We start from the raw sequence: 25511 nt of genomic DNA on the forward strand, positions 1-25511 counted from the left end.
TGCTAAATGAGATCAACAAGCAGAAAAGGTGCATCCAATAAAGAATCTTAAATAACCCAGTCGTAGGAATGAGCATTGCCAGGAAAGGGTAGAAAAATGAAAGCAAGAGGTGTTCAGACAAATGCGTGAGGCATCTGAAAAGGAAACATCCTTTACTATCTGAACAGAATTTGTGTATTGATTAAGAGTACTAAATGTACATTTTTAAGCGCAAAAGCAAACCATTCCTTTTAGCCTCTGACTTTTTAGCTCAAAACATACTCTCTTATCAAACCACTTTTATCAAAGGACTGCAGAAATGTTTACAACAAATTGGAAGCAGCTCAAATAACAGCTACCAGTCTGTTAGCTGCAGATGGAGACCTGAAGAAGCTGTTTTAATAACAATAATAAAAAAAAGATAACTGCATTTGGAGATTTCACTTTGGACAAATGGGTTAATTGAGTTCCTACTAGAGTCAGGAGGAAAATTTTAGCTGGCTGTTCTCAAGCAACAAACCCAGCCAATGTCTTTTGTATTTGCTCTGTCATTATGGAGGATCTGGTAGTGGTCCGTGCGTGGGCGACAGTCCACAGATGAATGCTTCACCCTGAGCTGAGCCTCAGAATCACTGCCCAGCAGACCTCCTGGGGTGGAGCAATTGCCTTAAGGGATGGTGACATTTGAGTTGATAAGAGATCTTGCCCTAAGTCTCTACAGGAAAAGAAGAGCTAGAATTCAATTTATAAGGGTTTCAAGTCAGTTTATGCTTATATGTTGTATGTGCATACCTGTATATGTACCTCAGAGCTTATGTGTATAACCTTAGGTGTTAAAGTCTAAACAGTCAGCCTAGCTGTTTCAGAAACAGATAGGACCTTCCAGAGATTAACAGAGCTCATACCAAATATTTACTAAGTGATGGTCCAAATGACTTTGGAGTTGCCTATTTCTATTGACAGCGAAGGAAGTTAAGATTGTGTCACTGCAGTTAAGGGAGGAATATTTGGGGCACCTGAAACTAGGTGCTACGAACTCTGTTGTTAGGACTGAAGCTGGCTGTGCTTCTTCTTGCATCCCTTCCTGCTAGGTGTGAGAAGGCTCAAAGGAGATATGCTCATCTCTTCTGTGTTTGAGAAGGACTGCCCCAGTCGTGTTGCCTCTCCTTAACCACGACAGTTCCAAGACATAGCTGCAGGGCCAGACTGCATGCTGCAAGTGTAGTAGACTACCTCAGGCAGGCTTTCATCTTCTGCTCAAAATCCAGTGGTCTGGAGAGGTTATCCTTTCCTATAGAAATGAAAAAAACCCAACCTTCTGCAACTGGGATTAGACTTGCTAGGGAGTATACCAGGTTATGGGGAAATCAACCTTACAAATATGGATAATGTCTAAACCCATTCATACAGACTATCTATTTTATGTGCCCACCCAAATAGGTGATTTTAAACATTTTTATATCTATCTTTTTTTTTTCCTGCTACCCCATGTTTTTTTTGTTATTCCCATTTCCTATGGTAGAAGTCAAAAATGGAAATTTTCTATTTAAGGACAAGGTAATTCCAAATCCTTAATGATCAGCTGAGTGAGTGGGGACATGAACTGCCACAACATCTAAAATTACAGATTCACTGTATTTCTAAGGCATGGAGTGGCGGGGGTTTGTGTCAGTAGGTGTCTTTGTTCTAAACCATTGTTCTCTTGCTCCTCATGCAGATAGCAGATCATCATGTAACATGAAATTCATATGGGATTTGCTTTACTGCTGTATCAAAAGGACAAACCAAAATCTCAAATTTACTTAAAGTTGTTCACCAGCCATTATTTTAACAGCTGCCACCTGAAAGAGGTTAGATGACTTCTCTCTGAAATGCTAATAACTGCCTGGTATCTTGTCTCCCTTTGCCTTGCTTCCTCCTCCCATTTGAGTAACTCAGGGGAAAAAATAGCTGGGAATTTTAATAGAAAATTCTGCACTGTAAGTACAGTCTCTGCCATCCATCTTGCATTCTTATATCAGGCATGGGGTTATTGCTGGAAACAGGTAGCCTATCGCTTCCTGAAGTTTTGGTATCTCTTCACTACACTACTACTAACAGTATTGTTATTGGTAGTAGTAATAATAATATTGCAATATGTTGTAGGGCTTCCATTGAGCTTAGTGTTCTCTACAAACTCAACAAGAAATAGCCATTCCCATGAAGAACTTACGCTCTTCATAGTCTGGGCTTGCAAAAGCAGGAAATATTTCTTACATCCACTGTGAATCCAGTCTTCTAAGACATACATACACTTTATAATACAAAAAGCATAATTGCACTCTAATTGCACTGTAGTTACATATTTAACCTAGGATTTCCACTAATGTATATAATGAGGTACTCCATGGACTGGCCAAAAATAATTACAGTGTAAAATGACATAATTAATATACCTGCATTTAAAAATATACAGTCAGATCTTCAGCTGAGTTAAATCATTTTCTCTCTGATGATATCAGTCTGGTTCCTGTGTATTAAAAAGCAAATCAGGGGAGCAATAATGTCTCAATTATGTAGTTAACCTTCTGGTTATATTAATTAGTGATGATTAGGCATGGAGAACCATAATTATGTCACGTACATAACATCCCTTCTAAATTGCATCATGAATCCAAACACAAAAGGCAGATGTGAACATCTAACTGGGTCCATTTCTGATGTCTAGAACAAAGCTGAAACTCAATTATTTGACCCTCTATCTCCTGTCTGAAACACATCAAGTGGTGACAGCTCTGCTGGTTCCAAACTTACAGAAGAAACTGTAGTTTGTATTTGACCCAGAAGAGAAATGCAAGTTAGAACTGTCCCATATTCTGATTTCACATGGTTACTAAAATTCAATTTAAAAAAAAAAAAAAGAAGAGGCAAACAAAACATCCAGATCCAGTTCTGTTCCTAGAACAGGAAGCCCTGAAACTAAAGAAACACCTTTTCTCTAACTCACCACATTCAGCCATTTGTCTGGGGTGTGAACAACTGAAAATCAGCACCTCTTGCTCCTGTTTGCAGGAGATCCTGGCAATCAGAGCGTTATTTGCACAAGTTCTTTCTGAAGAGTGGCTCCTCATTGACTCCAAAAACACATTGGTAAACACTGTACTGGGGAAACGAGTTTTCCTGAGGCAGCTGCCTGCGAAGATTGTGGTATTGGGAAGAGGGAGTCAGAGCAAGCAGGATTTTCCACCACTGTCCTCATGCCTAGCTAAAGGCTGAAATTTCTCACCTTCAAACATAAAGAAGAGAAAAGCCAGTCTGAGCCAGCTGAGCTTTTCCGCCAATATATAAGAGATATGCTTTACCCCTGCAGACCATTCCCTCACAGCAGGACTATAGTAAACAATTAATGTGTAGGTCATTCAGTCCAAATATAGAGAAATATTAAACATTTCACTTTTATATAGGCTTCTATCACCTACTGAAACCCACAGGAGCTCTGCGCGGGAATGGGAATTACGAACTTAAACATTTGTACAAGTCCAGGGTTATTCCTGTCATTCAGCTGGCAGCATCCTGCCATCTCTGCAGGAAAAAGGACAAGTGCAGAAGAACATCACAGAATTTCCATTAAAATTAATCTTTTGAAAAGGGAATGTCAGAAGAAGCTGTATATTTTTGACCAAACAAATATACATTTAAATGGACATTTTGCAAATATCAGGTTGAAACGTTCCAAAGTTAGGAGCTGCCATAATTAAGGTTGCCTGTGTATTCTGCATAGCATTTCACTTGCAGGCACTTTTGTGGCTGTTATTGCCTGCTTTTATTTTTTAAATTTAAATAACTTGACTTTGAAAGGCTGACTTGTAAATCTGGCTTTTGTAATTCTGGGAAACTCCACTTTGCACACTTTCTCATTTATAATTACAGAATTATTATGTGATGTATTGTTTGCTTTTTACTCTGCTAACAGCAAGGGACACTGTTAGAACATGGGCCACGGTTAGGTATTGCCCCACAGAATTGGCAGCTTTGGTATCTTCAGTGGATCTACTCTAAGCTGCCAGGTCACTCGATAGAAAAACCTACCCTGTGAAGACCCCAGGTCTGTGAGGTTCTGGGCATATCACAGACAGAGCAAGGTGTCATTAGCTGTCACTGTCATTTAAGGGACTAAAGGCACAAGGCACTCTGCAGGATGTAACCCAGTGTGACTTTGGTAAGACATGCTTCCTGTCTTTTAGTTCACCAAACCATAAAACTGTTGCCTAGTATTTACCAGCAGCGGTTCCCAGGCATTGCAAGCTGTTCTCTAATGGTATTTACAATTCAGTCAGAGATTTCTGAATGAAATTTCTGTAGAATGGTTACTTAAATATTTTCTTTTTCAACCTCAAGTTCATTCAATATAATGTTACAGAAGTGATTCTTGCAGAAATTTCACTTCAAGAAGGGTGGGTTTTTTTCTTTTCTTTTGCTCTTGACAGCGGCTGTGACAAGAATGACAATGCAAAACACAACAGAAAGTTATAAACAATATTTTTCCTCAGACAGCAAACAAACTCCCAGATTACCACAATCCTATATGGGAAACTAAGCCACTCTGCTTTCAGAAATTCCCACCCTTGCCTCATCCTGGGACTCAGGGTGTATAAATTGACTGCAATGCTACTGCCATTTCAGCTGATGCTCCTGGCCTGAATGGATGCTGATGCTTTTGAGGTCAGCCCGAAGATGAGCTTCACCTACAGGCCCTGTTTGGGGCTCCTTGGGAGTGACAAAGTTGGGACCCGTCAAGCAAAGGTGGGTCACCCTTCTCTACATCTGTCTAGAAATGGACATCAGCAAAGGAATAAACAACTGAGGGCAGGCGCTTTTCATCACTTCAGTGTTTTCTTGCCTTTACTTCAACTTGCTGCACGAGCAAGGCAGTGCCATTTGGCCCCACTCTTTGATATGCACCTCCTGACACCCAACAAAATAGTTGCTGTAATCTGACAAGAAGCATGAGCCCCCCCTTTCCCGTTGCCATCCTTTTCTCCATCCTGCCATGCAGATCTCTTTTTCCTAAGCCCACACCCCTCGCTCAGGTTGGGATCCATCCCTGTCACAACCTGGCACATTCTCTGCTCCTCCTGTTGGCTTGCTCCCCTTCTCGGCACTTTCTTGCCAGCAAACCCCCTTATGTTGCAGAGCTGTGCACAGCAGCTGAAGAGCTGGCACAGGTCAGACCATGCCAGGGGCCATTGTCCCAATTTAACAGTGCAGATGATTGAATTAGAGGCTTTGGCATGGCTTGTTTACCCATATTAATGAGGCTGAACCAGTCATGCAATTCCTCAGGGTCTTTTGCCTCCCTCTTCCCTTTCCCTTCTGGAATCCTGACCATCAACTCTTATCCCACTCCTTCCCACGTCGGCCAGCTGCTACGAAGATGCTGGGTGCAGGACTGGTGAGACCATGGCTTGGTCCCCTTGGTTAGTGACACGGATGCATTATCAGTGGACAGACAAAATAGGAGGAGGGGGTTGGGGGATGCGTACACCTACGGAACTTTTCTTGAGGTGAAGAGCAATAAATGTAGGTTTTTGGGGGGGTTCAGATTTTTAGGAAAAATGTGAGTCCCTTCTTCAAACCTTGACTCTAGCTTGTGGCTTTGCATATCTAGTTATCTTTCAGTGTAGCAGAGGACTGGGATTGAATACTACAAGCATGAATGGAATTTAAGAAATTAACTGTAAAGATGCGGAGCTCTGTCCACAGGTAAGATTCCCTGACATCAAAAAGCCAGCATGAAGCTTTTTGGATCTGGGCTGCCACTGCTGAGATTTTGCATAGAGAATCATTGCTGGGCTTCAGACTCATGGTACGGTGAAACTCTGACAAACTTGGATGTGATTGCACCAAACAATGCTGCCTCAGCAAGCCGTTTTGGGCATGTTTCCCCCTTCCTTTCCAAAGTACCTTCCCAGTGAACTCATTAACAACACAGATGCATTGTTCCAAGTGCTTGGAACAGAACTGAGAACAGAAGGAACAAAAACAATTTTTCTGCTAAAAGAGCTGGGGTTTATGTTTGTTCTTCGTCTGCACCTTCCCCTGCCCAGGTGTGACACAAAGGGAATCTCCGCAGCTGATCTGGGACTTCACAAACCGGGGGATTATGCACCACAGATACTGACAGGCCCCTTTGCTTACAGCCTGGCAAACACCACAGCAGTAGTCTCCTCTCTGAGATAAAGTCCATCAATCTTATTCTTACACCAACCTATACCCCTCTGCCCCTCAGACAGAGCTGGAAGAGAAGTCCTCCTTGGGAAGAATGCTAAAATCTTTTCTTCCTCGGTGCCCTCCTTACTCTTTCGGCTGGCCCTCCCATCAAAGTCAGGTCAACACATATCCATTTTCTGTGCTGAGCTGACTAGCTTTCAATAACAATTTCTCCTTCATTTTGTAACAGAGATCAATAAAACTGCCCCTCTCTCATATTGGCCAAGATTCCAGCAACGTCATTTGCTCTTTATTGTTGCTACTGCTTTGTTTTGTTTCCTTTTTTCTTTTTTTTTTTTTTTTTTTTTTTGGCAAGGCACAGATCAATTTAACAAGATGAAAATGACTTAGACTTTCACTCAAGGTAAAATCTGCACTTTATAACCCAGGATGCAATTTACAATCCTGTCATTAAGCTCTGTTAATCCTATTATTATGAAGATAAATAATTACCCATAGCGAAGAAAGGGATTCCCAACAGAGTAGAATTATATTTTCCATCAGTAATGAAAAATATCCCTGCCGCAGTGACACTGGAAATACAGATAGTGAGTACTCCCAAGAGTCCCAGGAAAGGTTTGCTACGCAGGCAGTCCTTCATGGAGCTCGAGAGGGTAGCAGTCAGGAGGATCAGCATCAGGCTCACCAAAATCTTGCCCCTGGCCAAGAGACTGGTCTGGTGGAAGTCCTTCCAGAGGCTAAAGGACGCTAGTGAGTAGAGCTGCAGATCTTGGTGATCCAGCTGCATCTTGTGCATCAGTTTACAGAATTCACTCTCCCACTTCTCCCCAATGAGGTCCTGGGTGACAGAGCCATACGTTTGGAGGTAGTAAGTGATTTGGATGGCTCTGGCTGATTTGACTCTCTGGTCCTTGCTGTTTGGCACTTCCATGACCCCTCCGAGCTGGTGGCCAATAAAACTGCTCCTTCCATCCTGGGAGGGAAAGTAAAAAAGATGAGCATGTGGTTATCCTGTGTAAGATGTGATACAGTGATACTTTTGACTCTGCCTTCCTTTCACAGACATGCCAAGAGCTCGACTCAGAGGCCACTGCAGTCAGCAGCAGTCATGTCATTCACTTCCGTGGGCTTCCTTATTCCCTGCCACAGCTCTGTTCCTTACTCGTTATAGACTCATTTGCAATTCTGTGCTGCAGTTCAGGGACTGCCCAGATACTCGTCGTGGTCCCAGATGTTCAGGGACTGAAAAATGTAGCATGCAAGCTCCTCACCCCGCAGGAGAGGATTGCTTTCCCAAGTTTTAACTGTGACAGGTAACAACAAATCTCCAGTTACTGAAGTATGAAAAGTTTGAGATGAAGATCAATTTCTGGAAGATTTGTGATTTTCTGACACTTTGTAAATGCTTTTAAAAAGTTGGAAATTTACAGAAAATGAGGCTTGGTTCCTCAGCACACAGATCTAAATGTAGTTGGATCCAGTTTAATAGCTACTCTGGCTATAGAATGATATAAATAAATCAGACTTTTTGAATTGTTTATTTGATGTTTCATGGATTTCTATCAGTGGCACAGAGATAAGAATCTACCTTACACCTTGATTTAGCTAGGATTTGTTTTTTTATATTTCAAGAATATAAACCTTACTCTGGTCTCACTTATTTCAGAATATGCTGGGAGAGAAAACTCCATGACAATCAGTAAAGGACACATCCGGTGCACTCAGGATCAGCTACCAGACTACTGGTAGCTGGTAGACCAGACTACTTTTCTGAACAGTTATCTGGTCCCATTTAGATTTTTATTCTTTGTTGTAAGAATGTTTTTGTACGAAAGGGCCTTGCTTTTCAGCTACTGGTTATTCTAGTTCTCTAGAATAAGTGTGATGTGTCCCTTTCAAGACAGCGGAAGCTTGCATAGATTTAGATCAAAAGCAGCTGCAAACTGAGGAAGAAGACTCATTAGATTGGATAAAAATGTCCTAGCACAAATAATCTTTTTGATCAAAAACTCTAAGCCCAGGGATTAAATGTCTGTTGCACATCAAAAAACAACACTTTGCTTTTTTGTGTGTAAATGGGATTAAAAGTTTTCAGATTTCTTTCCTCCTGTATTTAATAAAAGCATACGATTATCAAGCCAGTTAATATATAAAACACCTTGCAGCAACGAGTTCATATGAGATAATACTCTTTGCCTAGACGTGCTGTGGAAATGAGCTGACTGACAGCTTGAATTTGGGAGATGCTCTGTCCTACACACACCCATGGAAGCAGTCGTCTGCAAAAGGCCAGAAGCATTTGAGGGAGACACTTTTAACATCTATTACATCCAACGTTAACCATTTCTAGAAACACCTGTGCTGTACATAGGTCATTATCTGAAATTGCCTGACCTGCTCGCCGTAATGATTCCCATCCTAAGGAAAAATCAATGAAGCAAGGTACCAGGCTTTATGAAATATAGGTGTCTTCCAGGCTGTCTGCTCATAGAGCAAATAAATATCAGACATTAAGAGTGCTGAAAACGTTTTATATACTCACCTTGCCTTGTCTCTGGTATGTAAAGGAGGTAATCCTCCCACTGAGCAATTTCTGTCTATGCCTGATTTCATGGCAGCAGCTCACACTCTTTTCAGTATTTGCCTGCCACAGCCCAGGGAACGTGACAAAGTGCTTTTCAGAAGTTCATTTTTTCCCTATTCCCAGTTGTTATTTCCCATTGAAATAATGGCTTCTGGCGATGTATCCTGGCATGAGCTGACATGAAAGGTGATTTGCAGTCTAATGCCAGCTTCCCAAATCACCTGAAGCCTCATTGCAAATGTCATATAAGCAGAGACAGCTAGCACAGAGGGGCGGCTGGTGCTGTTTGGACTCCAAAAAAATCCTCATCTCTGGCATTTCTTGTTAGAATCTTGTTTTGATTCATTATTTCTATTTTTTTCTACGGAGAGGTCACACCTAACGCTCACACACTCACAAAAAGTACATTTCCAAGCCAGTAATTAAGGCTTAGGCAATGCAGTCCTTGCTCACATCACATGCAACTTTGCAGTTAAAAATCCCCTTTGGCACTGCTCTGAAATTTTAAGGAGAAACGTCATATTTCCTCAGCATATACGCAGTGTTGACATTCAAACGTTTTCAGCCGCTGCAGGATACTTTAGCAGCACAGCTCCAAACTCAGACAATGGACTGTAATTCAGATTTCATTGATTCACTATGCAGCACACACGGCAAGGTTATGGGAAACTTTGCAATGACCATCTGCCTTCCTCTGCGAAAGGTGCACCGAACGACGGCAACATTTCAAAAAAGGCAACAGAGCCGGCACAAATAAATCATGTTCTGCCGTATCTCCCATGAAAGAGAAGATAACGGTTATTAGTTACACTGATGTACAATAGGGCACCCAGCTCATATGTCAGCAAAATAAAGAGCGAGCTTTCAGATGGAATCTAGGAAATCACAGATGCTGAATTACTCTGGGGTCATTTTGTCCGTCCCTTTCCTTCCAAAGCAGATTGCTTCTTATCTACGCAAGGGGTTTGCCTTTGCTGCTCTTATAGCATGCAAACACGAACCTGCCACCACGGCATGTGGGAAAATAGGGCTCTTTTCTAATACAGCTCATATGTTGTCTTTGCCAAATGCTCTAAGAGAGATAAGGTCCTGTTGTGCTGCTCAGGGCTGTCACAGCAATGGTTACAATCTCAGCAAGGAAGAGAGAAGAAAGGTGGAGAAAAATATTACTTTTCATCCCATTTTACAGATGGAGACCGAAGTGTGGGAAAATGAAGACCCAGTGCTGCCAACATGATTTTCAGCATCTCCCAGAGGTCTCCAAGCCAGGGACCTAACTACCTCTATTCACCATCCCAAGGTCTCTCTTGTCCTCCAGGACCACCCTGGTGAAAGAAGGAGACATGAATGGCTAAGGTCCTGGGATAAGCCTAAGGTCTGGGAAAAAAATGAGGCCACAGTGACTTGTATAAATGAGGCCTGAAGACCAGGCAGGTTTTGAACAAGACCCCTCATTCTGCCTAGTTCCTAAATGAAAAAAAGCACTTTCTGCTGTTAAGTAGCCTGTCCTTTCTGGTATAAGCCTACATGATGTTATTTTTTATTTCATAACAATAATTTCATGTTTCAGACTACAGATCCCTTACACATTTTACCTATATAAGTTGTTACTCTCTGATCTTATGCATAGAAATGCAAACTTAAAAAATTGAGTAAAAAGAATACTTATTGGTTGTACAACATTTTACACCCATGTATCTCCAGAGGATCTACAATGGATCTACGACACAAGATGATAAGTGTCTTTAGCAAGGTCAGTAGAATGGCTGGAGCCTGAATTTCAGATTCCCAGGCTGTGTCTATGTCTTTCTCTTTTTTTTTTTTTTTTAATGGCTAATGAAAACTTAACAGTGTCTGTTCTCCCAAAGGACAAAAAGGGCCATCATCCATTCTGACAGCAACTAATTCTCTCCAGATCTGAGCATCTTTAAAAATGGTATGAAATATAGGTCACTTGCTGGGGCATGTGACATTTGATCTTAAACAGGGGCCAAGGAAAAATCTTTGCTCCAATAGATAGCACTAAACTCTTTTTTGTGTGCTCCCTTCTCTTTTTCCAGATGCCTCAAAGCCATTTGGTAGGTTTAGACTCTGAAAGGGGGGAGGACGAGAACTAAGGACTCTCAGAGGAGTGAGAGATGACAGACATCAACAGCATCATCCCCTTTTTCCCTTAGGGTGATGGATTTTGCCTCCTGTGTTTACGCAGACCTGGCCTTGCACGTGGGTGAAGATCCAAAATCCTTGTCTGTTCATCGGTAAAAATTACCAACGATGAATGGATGGATGCAGAATAAACTCCTACCATATTTCAGGCTAGAAACTTGCCTGTAAAGGATGCTTGGACCCTTAATATCCTAAAAAGATGTGTAAATGGCATGGGGATCACAGAATCTTAGATTCTTTGGGTTAAAAGGGATCTTTTAAGTTCATCTAATACAACCCCCCCAACAATGAGCAGGGACATCTTCAACTAGAGCAGGTTGCTCAGCACGTTTGTCTTCCTCCAGAGCTGAGTGCAGGACCTCTCAGGTTAAACAAAACCAGCTGCTCCTCCTGAGCTAAATATCTTTTGCTGGTGCTAAGGTAGGCATAGATGCTCTCTGCATCTGGCACAGAGGGATACTAGCAATACTCCCTTACCGCTAAATTACCTGGGACCGTTTCTGTTTCCTTAACAGTTTCAGTGGGGCTGCTGCATCCCCGGGGTTCCGTCTGGTCAGTGCCCGCTGCCACACCAGCCCCGGGCAGATCGCCTTCCCCTCCCAGCCTTCAGCGGCACCAGCCTCCTCTGACTTCCTTCTCGCGGGGAAAATGGAGGGTTTAAGGTACTTTTGAGATGGCATGGCTCCTGCCTTCCCAACGCCCTGCTCAGTGGAGGCTAGGTATGCTGAGAGGATTAAAAGGTGATTTTAGATCCCTGGCAAGGAGAGGAGCCCTTGTATGCTACTGCCAGTTCACTTTCGTTCGCAGAATCTTTGCCAGCAAATTTATCTCTTTTTTTTTTTTTTCCTTTAACTGACACCTCTTATCAACTGGAGTGATGGATAATTATCAAGCGACACTCTAGAAATGTTAGGATAAAACATGCAATTCTGGTTAAACTCTATTTTATCTTAAAAGCTTAAAAAATGTTCAGGAGAGGACAACCAGGAATGTCTGTTGAAACATATTATGTGATAAACACCCTAATGAGATCAATGCTGTTGTTACTCCCTGTGATAAGGACATTCCTACTCTACCAAACGTAGGTCATAGAAAGTATTACACTAAAATCCACAGAGGATAGGATGAAGTACATTGCGTTAGTGCACCTAAAGTTTTCAAGGTAAAACAGAATAAAAATCTTCTTTCTTCAAAACCTTATCATAGAATCATAGATTCATAGAGTCAGAGAATCATAGAGCAGTTTGGGTTGGAAGGGACCTTGCATTGGGTCTGCACGGCCATGTTTTGGTAGCGATGGGGGCTGCAGGGGCGGCTTCTGCGAGCAGCTGCCAGAAGCTTCCCCCGTGTCCCACAGAGCCAGTGCCAGCGGCTCCAAGAGGGACCCGCCGCTGGCCAAGGCCGAGCCCATGGGCGACGGTGGCAGCGCCGCTGGGAGAGCAGAGCTGAGAAGGGGAAAAACCTGCGCAACAGCAACTGCAGCCGGAGAGAGGAGTGAGAACATGGGGGAGAACAGCCCTGCAGCCCCCGGCCCAGAGCAGGAGGGGCAGGAGGGCTCCAGGCGCCGGAGCAGAGGTTCCCCGGCAGTCCCCGGGGAAGCCCCCGGGGAGGCGGCTGTGCCCCTGCGGCCATGGAGCTCCACGGGGGAGCAGATCTGCACCCGCACCCGGGGAGGACCCCACGCCGGAGCAGGGGGATGCCCGAAGGAGGCCGTGACCCCGTGGGCAGCCCGCGCTGGGGCCGGCTCCTGGCAGATGCCCGAAGGAGGCCTGTGGCCCCGTGGGCAGAGAGAGGAGCCCCGGCTGGAGCAGGTTTGCTGGCAGGACCTGGGACCCCACAGGGGCCAGGCTGGAGCAGCCTGTTCCTGAAGGACGGCACCTGTGGGAGGACCCAGGCTGGAGCAGTTGGTGAAGAACTGCAGCCCATGTTGGAGAAGTCCATGGGGGACTGTCTCCTGTGGGAGGGACCCCAGGCTGGAGCAGGGCAGAGTGTGAGGAGTCCTCCCCCTGAGGAGGAAGGAGCGGCAGAGACCAGGTGTGATGAACTGACCACAACCCCCGTTCCCCGTCCCCCTGTGCTGCTCGGGGGGAGGAGGGAGAGAAATCGGGAGTGAAGCTGAGCCCGGGAAGAGGGGAGGGGTGGGGGGAAGGTGTTTTAAGATCTGGTTTTATTTCTCATTATCCTGCTCTGATTTGGATTGGCAATAAATTAAATTTTCCCAAGTTGAGTCTGTTTTGCCCATGACAGTAACTGCTGAGTGATCTCTCCCTGCTCTTATCTTGATCCACGAGCTTCTCATTATATTTTCTCTCCCCTGCCCAGCTGAGGAGAGGGAGTGATTGAGCGCCTTTAGTGGGCATCTGGCGTCTAGCCAAAGTCAAACTACTACAGACCTTTCAAGGCCATCCAGTCCAACCCCCCTGCCATGAGCAGGGACATCTTCAACTAGAGCAGGTTGCTCAGAGCCCCGTCCAGCCTGACCTGGGATGCTTCCAGGGTTGGGGCATCTACCACCTCTCTGGGCAACCTGGGCCAGGGTTTCACCACCCTCAGCATGAAACATTCCTTCCTTATACCTAGTCTGAATCTGCTCTCTTTTAGTTTAAAGCCATTACCCCTTGTCCTATTGCTACAGGCCCTGCTAAAACGTCTGTCCCCATCTTTCTTACAAGCCCCCTTGAAGTCCTAGCAGGTTGCACTAAGGTCTCCCCGGAGCCTTCTCTGCTCCAGGCTGAACCCCCCCAGCTCTCCCAGCCTGTCCTCCCAGCAGAGCTGTTCCAGCCCTCGGGGCATTGCTGTGGCCTCCTCTGGCCCCGCTCCAGTAGGTCCATGTCTCTCCTCTGCCGAGGGCTCCAGAGCTGGACGCAGCCCTGCAGGGGGGTCTCCCCAGAGCGGGGCAGAGGGGCAGAATCCCCTCCCTCAACCTGCTGGCCACATTATTTAAGGTTTAACATAGTTGGTTGTTCCTACCTCTCTCTATCTCACTGTTAAACTTTGAAGGGAGTTTTTTTCTCCTCAACCAGACTGATTTCTGTCCCTCTCCCTAGTATAGTTATCCATGGAGACCTTACACCAGTCAATCCCTATTACACAGCCACTAATTACCAACAATTCCTGAACCACCCCTTTCAAATGATTTGCACATAACGTTGATTTATATCAGCCCAGGAGTTTTCCTGCCCCCAGATCTGTGTAGGTGCTCTTGCACAGCCACCCGATGGCTTGCTGTGCTTGTCCCTGTGCAGCTATGATCTGTATGGCTCAGCGATGCAGAGAGAGTCCAGGGCAAGACAGCCCTGAGGGCCACGTGTTTGAGGTAAAATTGCACCTCAGCTGACTGGGAACAAGGACACAGCAATGGCTGTGTGGTCTGTTCACTCAGCAAAAATAAAATGCATGAAAGTGGCCATGAGAAACTAACCAGGAAATAATCCTCTAGGTATCTGCTGCAATAAAAAGCAATTCAGTTATTTCCATCTATCCAGCAATGATGAGGTTCAGCTCACCAGCTAGCCAAGCAAATTTGTTTTATAGACACTGGGAAGAGTCAGGCACATCCAAAGGACGATCCACCCCATTTGAAGGTGCAGGTAAAAACCAGACTTGCCCTCCGCAGCTGTCTGTCTCTATCCATTTACAGCAGAGGCACAAGATTACTTAAGACTTGATTCTAACTTTTATCAGGTGAAAAGATTAGGGAAGATTAACACCCTCAGTGGCAGATGCAACACAAAACTAGCTGACCTGTCTTGTCACCCCTGGCTCATATTGGCCCCTTCACAGGCATGTCCTGCACGTGAGACATCAAACATAGAGACCTTGAGCCTGTCCCAGCGAAATCAGACATCACCAGAGTGATTTTTAAGTGATGGAGATGTGTACGCAAAACATCCAAAAGGCAAGTAGAACCACCTGGCACCTCTTTCTGAGGAGTTTGGGCTCGTGCTCCTTTCTGTACTGCTTTGGGTTTCTAGCTTTTGGTCAGGTAATTTGAAAAGAGACAAGAACAGGAGAAAAGTATTTCAAGAGAATTATATAGTAGAGGTTAATAAAAAAGAATAAGAGAAATGTTCCTAACACAGATCTATTCCTTCTAAATAAATCAAATTATGGAGGAATTCATAAGGTTGCAATAGCAATAAAATAGTTTGTGATTGCTTCTGTGTGGAGAAGCTTCTGGTGCTGGACACGCTGTATTTCTGAGTGGTTCTCCCCACTTCGCTCCTTCAGTATCACCCCATCAGGTTTGCAGCTGTCAAGAGAGAGGAAGGCCAGAGGGAAAGCAGCAAAAGCTGTCCCTCCAGCTTCACTTCCTCTGCACAACCCTCAGGAATGAAAATACTAGATAAGCCCTCTCCCTTCCAGACCAGCTCACTCCACACCAAACCTTCCCTCCTAGACTGTATTTCACCTTTACATTCTTTTCAAGCCTCCTGTGTTCTTTGTCCTATCTTCAAGCTCTTCATCGCCCAACTGACTCCTTCACTCTCAAGGTCAGATTCCCATTTTGTCCATCTCAGACCCCATCCCAGTTCCCAGTTCATGGGAAAAGAGGGGTGGATTTACTGCCCGGTTCACTCCCAGCACAGCTTTGTCCCCAGTTTCCTAAACTGCACCCATGCACCCAAGGACACAGTGGTGTCCTTGAAGCTTCTGAGTAATACCCATGTTGGCTGTGATCACACACCTCCCTTATGTGAGGAAGGGTATTGCTGAAAGATGAGGCGTTACAGACAGCACAAAGAGGACCGCAAGCACCGGGAGGTAATTCCGGGACACAACTGGCCTATCTGCCTTTGTCTTCTTCCCGCCTCCATCAGGAGCAGGATCACAGGCACAGCAGCAAAATAGCTTTGGCACTGACAGTTCAGGCAGGTGAAGTGGTGGCTGCACCCCAGCACCATGAAGTGGACCCGGGGATGAAGGGTGCAGCTTGCTGTGGGAGCCCGGCAGCCTGGGGACTGGTGGGGTGGTTTGGTCAGGAGGAGAGGAAGGTGGTGACTCAGCACAACTTGCTGCCGGTGATGGAAGTTCACCTTCCACAGGAGACTGGTGTCAGCGGGGCCTCTCAAGCCGTAGGTAAGCCTGGGTGTGTCAGTCTACCAGGTCAGGTCTTAAAATATTGCTGCACCCTTGTTTCCAGCAGGCACAGAGCCACAGCTCCCTCCCCACCCTATACTGTCCTGTGAATTGGTGCTCTACCCGGCCCAGGGTCAAAGACCCTCGAGGCAGCCACCTTGGGCTCAGCCTTCTACTTCTCACAGCCTGTCCCTGCCAGTGGATCTTCCCTGGTATCACAGAGCAAAATGTCTGGCTGCATCTGGCCCCTGAATCCCCCAGGATGAAGGATGACGTTAAAAGTGACCACCGCAGAGCAGCACAGTTTCCCTGCCCGTCCCTGAACGGGTTCCTGTCTGAGGGGTGTCTGTGGACAAACTAAGCAAGGGGGAAGTGTGCTTTGTGGGGGGATTTGTGGAGCAAGAAAGGGGACAATGCTGCAAGAGGTGGAGTTTGTTGTGATTGCAAAATAAAAGTGGGGTTATGGAGGTGGGAAAAGGAAGGAGGCAAGAGGGAGAAAATAGAGGGTGAGGGGTAACGAAGCAGCAGTTCTGACTGCACCTTGAACCACCCAGGAAGAGGGCAGGAGAAGGCAGGCGAGAGCAAAGTTGCTTTGACATCCTCCTGCAAAAAGCAGAGCAGAGTCTCTCATGACCTGTGCCGCCAGTGGCAGCGGAGGAGCCCAGCCCTGCGCGGGAGCCGCTGCACCACAGTCCCTGCTTCAGCGCTCGCCGCCGTCCCATCTCCCTCCAGCACCCCTCCTTCCCACCTCCCTGCAGGTCCCCAGGACACACGGTAGCATCAAGCAGAGCGGCAGTAACTCAGGGCTGGGTTTAGCTACCCTATACAGACCCTTACTTTTCAATGCCCCAATTCCCAATTCCCAAGAATAGGAAATTTCAAGCATTTCCACCCCAAAAGACACACTTTGGGCTGGGTAGCACATGTGTTATTTCATCCTGCTGGCATCTATCTGCTCCCAAGCATCTGGTCTGCAGGCTCTGCACGGCTGAACTGCGCTGCCCTAGACCTGTGTGTAGGGACCAGTAGAGCATGGGAGGATTCAGACCCCATCCCCAGCTCTGGGGTCTCACAGTGGCCTGTAACGAGTTGATGCTCAAAGAGTGAGTGGGGGAAGAGGGAGTGTGTGGCATGAATATCTCCAGCTCTATTTCTCGTCTGGAAACAGGCAGGGACTTGGTTTACAGGTCAGTGGCTTTCTCTCACCATGCACAGGACCATGCCCTGATTACTGGAGATTTTTGAACAGGACCATATCCCCCCACCTGCACAGTTTGCAGGCCAGCTCCAGATCATGGTGGGATGATTCAGCTAACCAGGAGCTTGAGCTGAGGTGTGGGAATTTCCTCAAAAACTGTTTTTCTACCCCAGAACCTCCACGCTTCACATCACCAAGCAGGAGAGTGTTCATAGTTTTCATATATTCAAATCTTGCTTTATGACAGACTTTTGCAAGTAGGTGCCACATGGCCAAATGGAAATCCAAGATCCTGCGTTGCATGGTGCAGTTGTGGCCCTTCACCTGTGCAAACTGGGGCAACACAGAATCACAGAATCATAGAATCTTTGGGTTGAAAGGGACCTTTAAAATTCATCTAGTCCAGCCCCCCTGCCATGAGCAGGGACATCTTCAACTACATCAGGTTGCTCAGAGCCCTGTCCAACCTGACCTGGAAAGTCTCCAGGGATGGAGCATCTACCACCTCTCTGGGCAACCTGGGCCAGGGTTTCACCACCCTCATTGTGAAAAATTTCTTCCTTAGATCTAGTCTAAATCTGCCCTCTTTTAGTTTAAAACCATTACCCCTTGTCCTATCACAACATGCCCTGCTAAAACGTCTGTCCCCATCTTTCTTACAAGCCCCCTTGAAGCCCTGCCGGGCTGCGATAAGGTCTCCCCCAGAGCCTTCTCTTCTTCAGGCTGAACAACCCCAACTCTCTCAGCCCGTCCTCAGAGAAGGGGTGCTCCATCCCTCTGATAGAACATCTAGGCCTCTAGCAGGTGCTAAGCCATGAAGAATACCTAGGTCCAATTAAAAAACCTGAGTGTCTCTCCCTAGCACAGTTTGTGTTCGTCCCAAAGGAATTTGTTTGTACCAAGGAGAAACATAGGAATGAATCACTAAGGAGAAAGCAGTGCCTCAACAGACATGCACAAAACACCAATATTTAGATATATACAGTTAAACACTCACACTTAACGCATGCAGGTATGTGTGTGAAGAACACTTTTACCTTTTCGTATTTGGTGAACTCTAGGAGTTTATAGCCTGAATATTTCATACTAATGAATACTCCATAATAATTCTGATTTCATCCACAGCTTAAAATCAATGTTAAAAATGTTCACAAGAAAGGAAGAAAATTACAAAGAGCATAGAAAGACAAGAAATGTTTTTTCAGTGCAGATCAATGGTCTATCTAGCCCAATTTTCGGTCTCTGTGTATTTCTAAAGAAGACACCAAGACAGTGTCTTCCATAACATGGCTGGAGTCTCGTCATTATTTTGGATTTTCCAGCTCTCCTACAAACAAAAAAGTGAAATGAGTTGCTGGGAAGGGGGAAAAATAATACAGCTGTTCAATTTTTAACAAAGAAATTCTCACAAATGCAGGAATTTGAATGAAATCGGCAACAAAAAGTAAGCAAGATTAATTAATTAAAGGTATTTTGTCCCCCAGTGAAATCCAAGAGAGTTTTGTTATCTGAAGAGAGTCATTGCTTTCTCCAGATGGGACTAAACAGGACAATACTCCACCAGCATGTTTTCTGTCTCTTGGAAGGTCTAATCTTAAAACTTTCTTGAAGTCCATGGAGTTATAGGCTAAACAAAAACTTAATTTACTTAAAGTAAAAAAAAAAAAAAAAAAAGACAGCAGGAAAAATGAAAACACGAAAACACTAAAAATCAAGAAAGCATCCTTTCTTGTTGTATTTCCATATCTACAAAAGCAAAAAGGCACAAAACTGTTTGCAGAACTTCACGACACACTTCATATGCTCAGGCTGAAGGGTTTTGGGGGGACAGGAATGAGATCCAATAATTGTCCCTAAAAGGAGATCCTAAAAAGGGGTCACACATTTTCACTGACAGGTTTGAAGGCCTTCTTGCTTTGCGTGCATCCCACTGAGTACTTCTTCCAATTGTTTTCCCTGCACCACTTGAAGTCCAATACACACAACAGATAGGAAGAAAACCTGCCAGGAAGCAAAAGGAATTGGATTTGCCTGATTTTATTACTCCATCTAAAGGAAATGTTAAAAAATAAAGAGCAGAGAATAAGAAGTGAAGAGTAAAGCAGATCCATGGGAATAATTTAAGCTCTTACAATCTGAAGTTTCAATAATGACATAGAAAATGGTGTTTTTTTCTTTTAAAATTATGTTTTATGTTGGCAAACATCTCTTTAATTTTCTCTTGTCTCTGCTCTTCCTGGTTTCTCTGGGGACCAGCAGCCAAAGTACTGAAACTCTGCGATAATGTTTTATCAAAGACAAGAAGAAAAATAACTGAGAATCAGAAAGAGCCAAGCATGATGTGGCAAGATTTTAGGGCTAGCGTGGTCTTGAGTTTAACTTCCAGCTAAGCAGTTCGCAGGCTTAACTAAGCCCAGCCTTCGAATGCAAGGTGCTGCTGTGCTCTTACCCAAGTCCTGTCAGGAGCTTCCACTCTTGCAGTGCTCAATAAGGTATAACAAGTCACTATGCAAAGCAGGTACAGTTAATGGTGCTTAACACTTCCAGTTGAAAATTCTTCCTTTTTTAGGAGACAATTAATCAGTTTCCCCCCCTTTTCTTTTTTAAATTTCAAACTTGGCATTGTGAAACAATTTCTCTACCCTGAGCACCCTCCCCTCCAGCACACACTGTTTTTTAATGAGTTTGGCCATTTGTTAGCTGGAGAGAGCCAAAAAAATGTCTAGTTTCAGATGTTTTTCCTCTTTTTTTTCATAACGTTGGACCAGAATCTGGAAAGAGAGTGTGGGAATGAGGCATTTAAGTAGGCCTGTATTTTAGATATTAAAATGTAACTGAAGCTTGGGTTCTGAATCTGCATATGAGATAGATGACTCCCACCCAAGGTACTTTTGAATTCAGTATGTTCAAAGAGATTTTTCACTCCCACATATGAACATCAGCAGGTATTTTTTATATTTGTAAAACCTCTCTCAAGATCACCTTGTAATGTGTGTCCTTCATGATAAAATCTTTTGTTCTTAGTAGCCCATGGAGATGAAGGTGGTGTCCTGTGTGATTCTCTAACATGTTTTCTTTAATTTTTTTTACAATCTGAAAATAGTAAGGGTCATGGCATCATCTTCACTTCGGGTTTCTCATTGCCTCCCATCACTGCTCCAAATTCTTCCATTAGAAGTTTGCTGATATTACAAGCTTTATTTTTTCTGCCATACTCTGTGGAGACGGCACAAAGCACATTTGCAGTGATAAACAGGTGTTAAACAACAACGTGTGACAACCTGAAAGTTTTGCATCAGCCCAAAAAGCTTCATCTAGAGATCGCAGGAGTTGCTAACAACTACTGCTTTATTAAGCTCCACGTGCTGGGAGCAATTCATCTTGATGCAGCTTTCGTGCTGCCGAGGCCTGGGAGGACCCACACAAGGTACAACAGATGTTAAGGTCTCGGTTCAGACCATAATCACTGGTCACCAGTGGGGTTCTGGCATGGTCCAGGACCCCGCTGTGCAAGGTGCTGTGCAAACACACAGCTGGAGAAGCTGCCCATGCTCCAAAGATCTTCCTATCTGATGCTGGAGTGTCCTTAGTCGCTGTGTTTCACAGTATGAACTGGTGATGCTGCCAAGGGAAGGGTCCCTTCCCTCTCCTGCCTGAGCCTGCACCTCCTCCCTGCCAAGCTTGGGAGCAGCAGTTCATGTGGCATGTGGTGAACTGGACTGGAGAACTAATCCAGGTTTATGCAAACTCAATGAGAAGGAAAAAAAAAAAGAAAAAAGGAAAGAAAGATTTAATCCCCTCCTTGCTGCCAGCTGGCTGAGGGTTTCTTTAATTCCTGTGCTCAAGCCCCATAGTCCAGTGGTGGTGTCAGCTATGTAGCACCTGAACAGCTTCATCCTCAAGGTGGCTGTATTTCACGGCTGAGTATTTGTCCTTTCATGTGAGTCACTATTAACTTCAAGCAGAGTTTCTGATTTGGATGTGTCTCTTCAGCCAGAACAGGACTCGAAACACGAAAAGTCAGAATGTAGACTCTGAGGCCCCGTGTCAGGCTGCCTAACCAAACCTGACAGGTTAGAAATGTCAGGACTACCAGGCTACCTGCAGGAGCAGAAGAGAAAAATGGGGCACCTCTGGAGGGCAATTTTGATCTTGTATGTGCTGAATCTCTTTGTTAGGGTTTTTAGTCCTCCTAAAGCCTACAATGTCCCAAACCCTAATTTAAGTACCTTCATTATGTGCTTAAAGTTAGGTTGTATGTGTTGCTAGATTTGTATGTTAATGTAGTGCTACTGTTAAGAATGAGTTCAAGATACCAAGTAAGATGGTAGTATATTCATTGATAATAATAACAACTACCTTTTCAACTTATCTGAGATGATCCCTGCAAGGTATCAAAACTTTTACCCCAAATAGGCATTTTAAAGTTACTTTAATGTAATACAGGTTTTTACAAAAAGGCTTTTCAAAGTGCTCTGGAGTGTAAAGTGATTTTGCAATATATATTAATATTAATCTATTTGGAAAGGGTTTAGTTCTGGCAGAACAGGAAGGACCAGACTTTTAATTTTAAAACAAAAGTGCTGTGGATGGTGGGACCTTGTGGTATCCAGCCACCTTTGGATTTCAAGCAAATAAATATTTAGGGAAAAATTCTGATAAAGTAAGCCAAAGAGTAATCAGATGGTGAAACAATTCCAGATGATAGAACCTCAGCATTTGTCTTCTGTGTACTCTGCAAAATCTCAGTCTCCCTGCTGCAATAAACTGCCAATATCTGGCAATCTATTTTGCAGGAGGATGGCATTTAATTCCAGTTCAGCCAGTGGAAGCTAATTCCGTCTTCAGATTAATGTATTTTAGTTCTTTTGCAACTGTCTAATAATAATTTCCAAAAAGAGTCTTTCAAAACCTTGTCAAAGATTTGGTGTGAGACAAAGCTGCAATGGACTTGAGAAGAAGCCTTGATTTTCCCCATGAAATTATTCTGGGAAGTTTTTTCTCATGTAAATGGAGATTATTCCCTAGGTCATTCATAAATGCTTCACCTGGCAGAAGTTTTTGCTACAAAGATGTCCAAATTTAGCATATTCCCATGCTTATGAAATTTCATGGAACTTGTGTGTGTGTGTGTGGTTTGAAACGAATGTATGGTGGGATTCAGCTGACCTAGTTTTAACCAGCTGAAAGGTAAATGCATAATCTGAACATTCTTTCTGTGCTCCATGATGCCTCTGAAAGGTGAATTCATCTCTGCCTGATGTGGTTGTTTACAAAAAGTGAAATGCATCGTTTCTGGAGGCTCACCCTTCTCTCCTCTGATTGCACATTGGTCCCAGTTTAGATTAGATGCTAAACAGGAAAAGGCTCAAATTAGAAGAAATATATCCCATCTTTGGTCTTTAGGATGAGTTTTCCCATCGTGACCATCTGTATGATCATCCACAAACTGGTACATCATGGACCCTCAGTGGCAGGGCAGGGTCACAGCCTGACTCTACAGACAAGACCAGGAGGTCCCTACATTGCCCTTTGGGGACCAGAATGTAACCAAAACTCTTCAGAAAATTGTTTTATTTCCTGTTGGGTTTCTATCTGCTCCGGTTCTGTCTGTATAAATTCTCTGACTCAGCTCCTGCTGACATGTCTTCCTTGTTTAATATTATCTGTGAATTTAATTCCTGTGCAATTTAATTCCACTTCCCAATAATTAATAGAGATGTTATATGAAACCAGACCTAACACAAATTCTCCAGATACCCTGCAAGATACCTTCCATAAACTTGTTACATTATAATTTACCATGATTCTTCATTTACAATCTTTCAGCCAGTTTCCAGCCCACATGACTGATTTCCCATCAAGCCAATCTGAATTAATTTTTCTATTAGGATTTTCTCATAACCCTGCACCGGCCAGCCAATGGGCTAGACTGACCTTATAAACCTTTTATGTCTTTGACCTCTTGATGCTACACGGAAAGGACATGAGATTGCTCATAAAACTCCAACAGCTCTGACTGAACAGTTGGAGACTGAATTTCTCCAGCAGCACCACAGCACTCCTTTATGATGGGAAAATCAATGCAAGGGAGAGGAGGATCTGAATCGCAGCAGATTATGAATTCCGGAATATGTGAGCCTGCACCAAAATCACCACTCCACACCCCAAACTGTTCCTTCACAAAACAGCATTTCTGTCCACTGTATCCTCATTGAAGTGGCTGTAGGAAACATCCAGTTCAAACTGGTCCTATGGTTTCAAGATGCACTTGAGTCTCTTTGAGTTTCATTCTGGCTGTTCTCTATCCTGGTTACCTTTTATTTAACTGCTCTAAAGGAAGCGAAAAAATATCCTATACTGCCTTATTTTTCCTTGTCATTTTTGCTACTCCAAAGAGTAATTGGGTTTTCCGTCAGAAAAGTATCAGAATCATTCCTAAAGGAGCTTTGTTCAGATCTCCTAAGTAGTGACAAAAACCTGCTTTTAACTTTCCTTTTGTGGCAAATATTCTGATGATAAGACCACTGAACACATGCAATTGCAGTACTTGGCATTTATATAACACTTTTTTTCCCTTCAGGGATGTTCTCCTCTTTCTCCCACCTCCAAAATCTTACACTAGAGGCATGAAGATAGTAAAAATTATAAGGAGACAAGCTTTACTCTTTTAGGAGAAAAAAACCCAACCTTTTCTTTAAAAGTAAATTCTTCTCAAAAATGAAAGATCGTTTATGAGAGCAGGGGAGCTCTTAAGCTTGTCAAGCTTGTGAAATACTTATTTGGGTATATACCTAAAGCCTAATACTTGTGCTAATTTTGAAGTCTAGGGAAAGAAGGGGTTGGAGAGACATTTGTAAATATTCAGAAATGTTCGTGTTTCTTTGCTCGTGTCCCAATTTTCTGTGCAATTTAGAATGGTAAATCTGTCGTGCATTAACTGGGTGATCAATGTTTTTTATGTGCAGATGGAAAATCAATTATGGACAGGAAAATTAATGTTAGTTAACAAAGGAATACCACTGGTAGAGCATTGACTACCACACCTTCCAGCTACTCCTGAAGAGAAGTGGGTTTGTCATCAGGGTCCAAAAGTCTATGTGGTGCAACCTCTATTGGAGGATTTTTTGTACTTATCTGTGAATAAAACCTCACTCAGTAGGACAGGAGTGAAGAACATGAGCAAAATGTGAATTTTAAGGATGGACGTGAATGATTTCATACTATGTCTGCTCAGCACTGAATTTGTTAATGTATTTAATTAATGAATCAAAATCTACTCTTAGAAACCACTCTGGAAAATGGTTAGGAAAAGGGTGATTTATATTGAAGTCACAGGCCCAGCCAAACAAGAGATTGCATTACATAATGAAGTACTGCTAACAGCATCTTTCTTGTTAACGAGCTTTTACAAACAACCTGCTCCAGAAACTGGAAGAGAGGGTCACTTGGCCCATTAATATAGTGCCTTGGTCTCCAGTGAAAAATGGCATTAACAAGAGCTAGAGCACCCTGCTGGGGCATAGCTTTGTGTCCACGAGGACGGGGCTGTGTCCTCAACCACGCAGGGATCCTGCCAGGCAGAGCGAGAGGCGTGACTTAATTTCTCTGTGATTTTCAGACCAGTGATCTCTCTTTCCCCAAAGTTGGAACATGGGAAAACATTTCCTTTTAAAATAACTTTTTTTTTCTCCTTTATTTTCTAATCTATAGTATAATGTGAGAGCAAAATATTTTTGAAAGAATACTTTGAAAGAACCATTTCAACACAAAAAAATAGAAGCATTTTGTTAGGGGCATGTCAAAATGACACTATGGGAACCCGCCCTTCTCTTCCTCCAAGATAAAATTATGGGCAAGGTAAACGTTGTTTCACAGATGCTTTTGATTTCAAGAGTACTGTAACTTCTACAGAAAAAGATGAATCTGAAATTTTATGGGCCTACCCTATATGCAGCACAGGTAATGTGTGATTTAGCACATGTAAATGCATGATGTAGCACAGAAGCAGCAAAACACTCCATGGCCACTTCTGAATCGTATCACCCTTTATGAAGCTGTTGACACACATGCAAAAATACACCATGTATGTGGTGAGAATAACACCTCCCCATCAGACTGACAACACTTGGGTAGCACTGGTGGAAACAATTATGCAAGGTGTAAAAAAAGCAAGACCCTGTCTTACACAAGGGCAACTTTTCTGTCTTGCTTAGGTACCTAACTTGGGCAGAAGTTTTAGGTGCCCGCTGACCTGGTCCTACAGGTGATGTTTATGTTCCCTATATATTGCGA

General features: G+C 43.9%; 1 protein-coding gene across 2 annotated transcripts in view; it reads right to left on the reverse strand.

The window, feature by feature from the left end:
- Nucleotides 1–25511, reverse strand: part of PTCHD4 (patched domain containing 4) — a gene marked incomplete at both ends in the record, with an annotated part of 93480 nt that overhangs the window by 57116 nt on the left and 10853 nt on the right. For both annotated transcript variants that reach the window (XM_081997087.1, XM_081997086.1), the window contains one exon: nt 6682–7162. In XM_081997087.1, the coding sequence (XP_081853213.1) occupies nt 6682–7162 (481 nt within the window). The remainder of the gene's footprint in view (nt 1–6681; nt 7163–25511) is intronic.

Source organism: Phaethon aethereus (assembly GCF_964289735.1).
Source record: "Phaethon aethereus genome assembly, chromosome: 3".
In the NCBI taxonomy this organism is placed as follows: Eukaryota; Metazoa; Chordata; class Aves; order Phaethontiformes; family Phaethontidae; genus Phaethon; species Phaethon aethereus.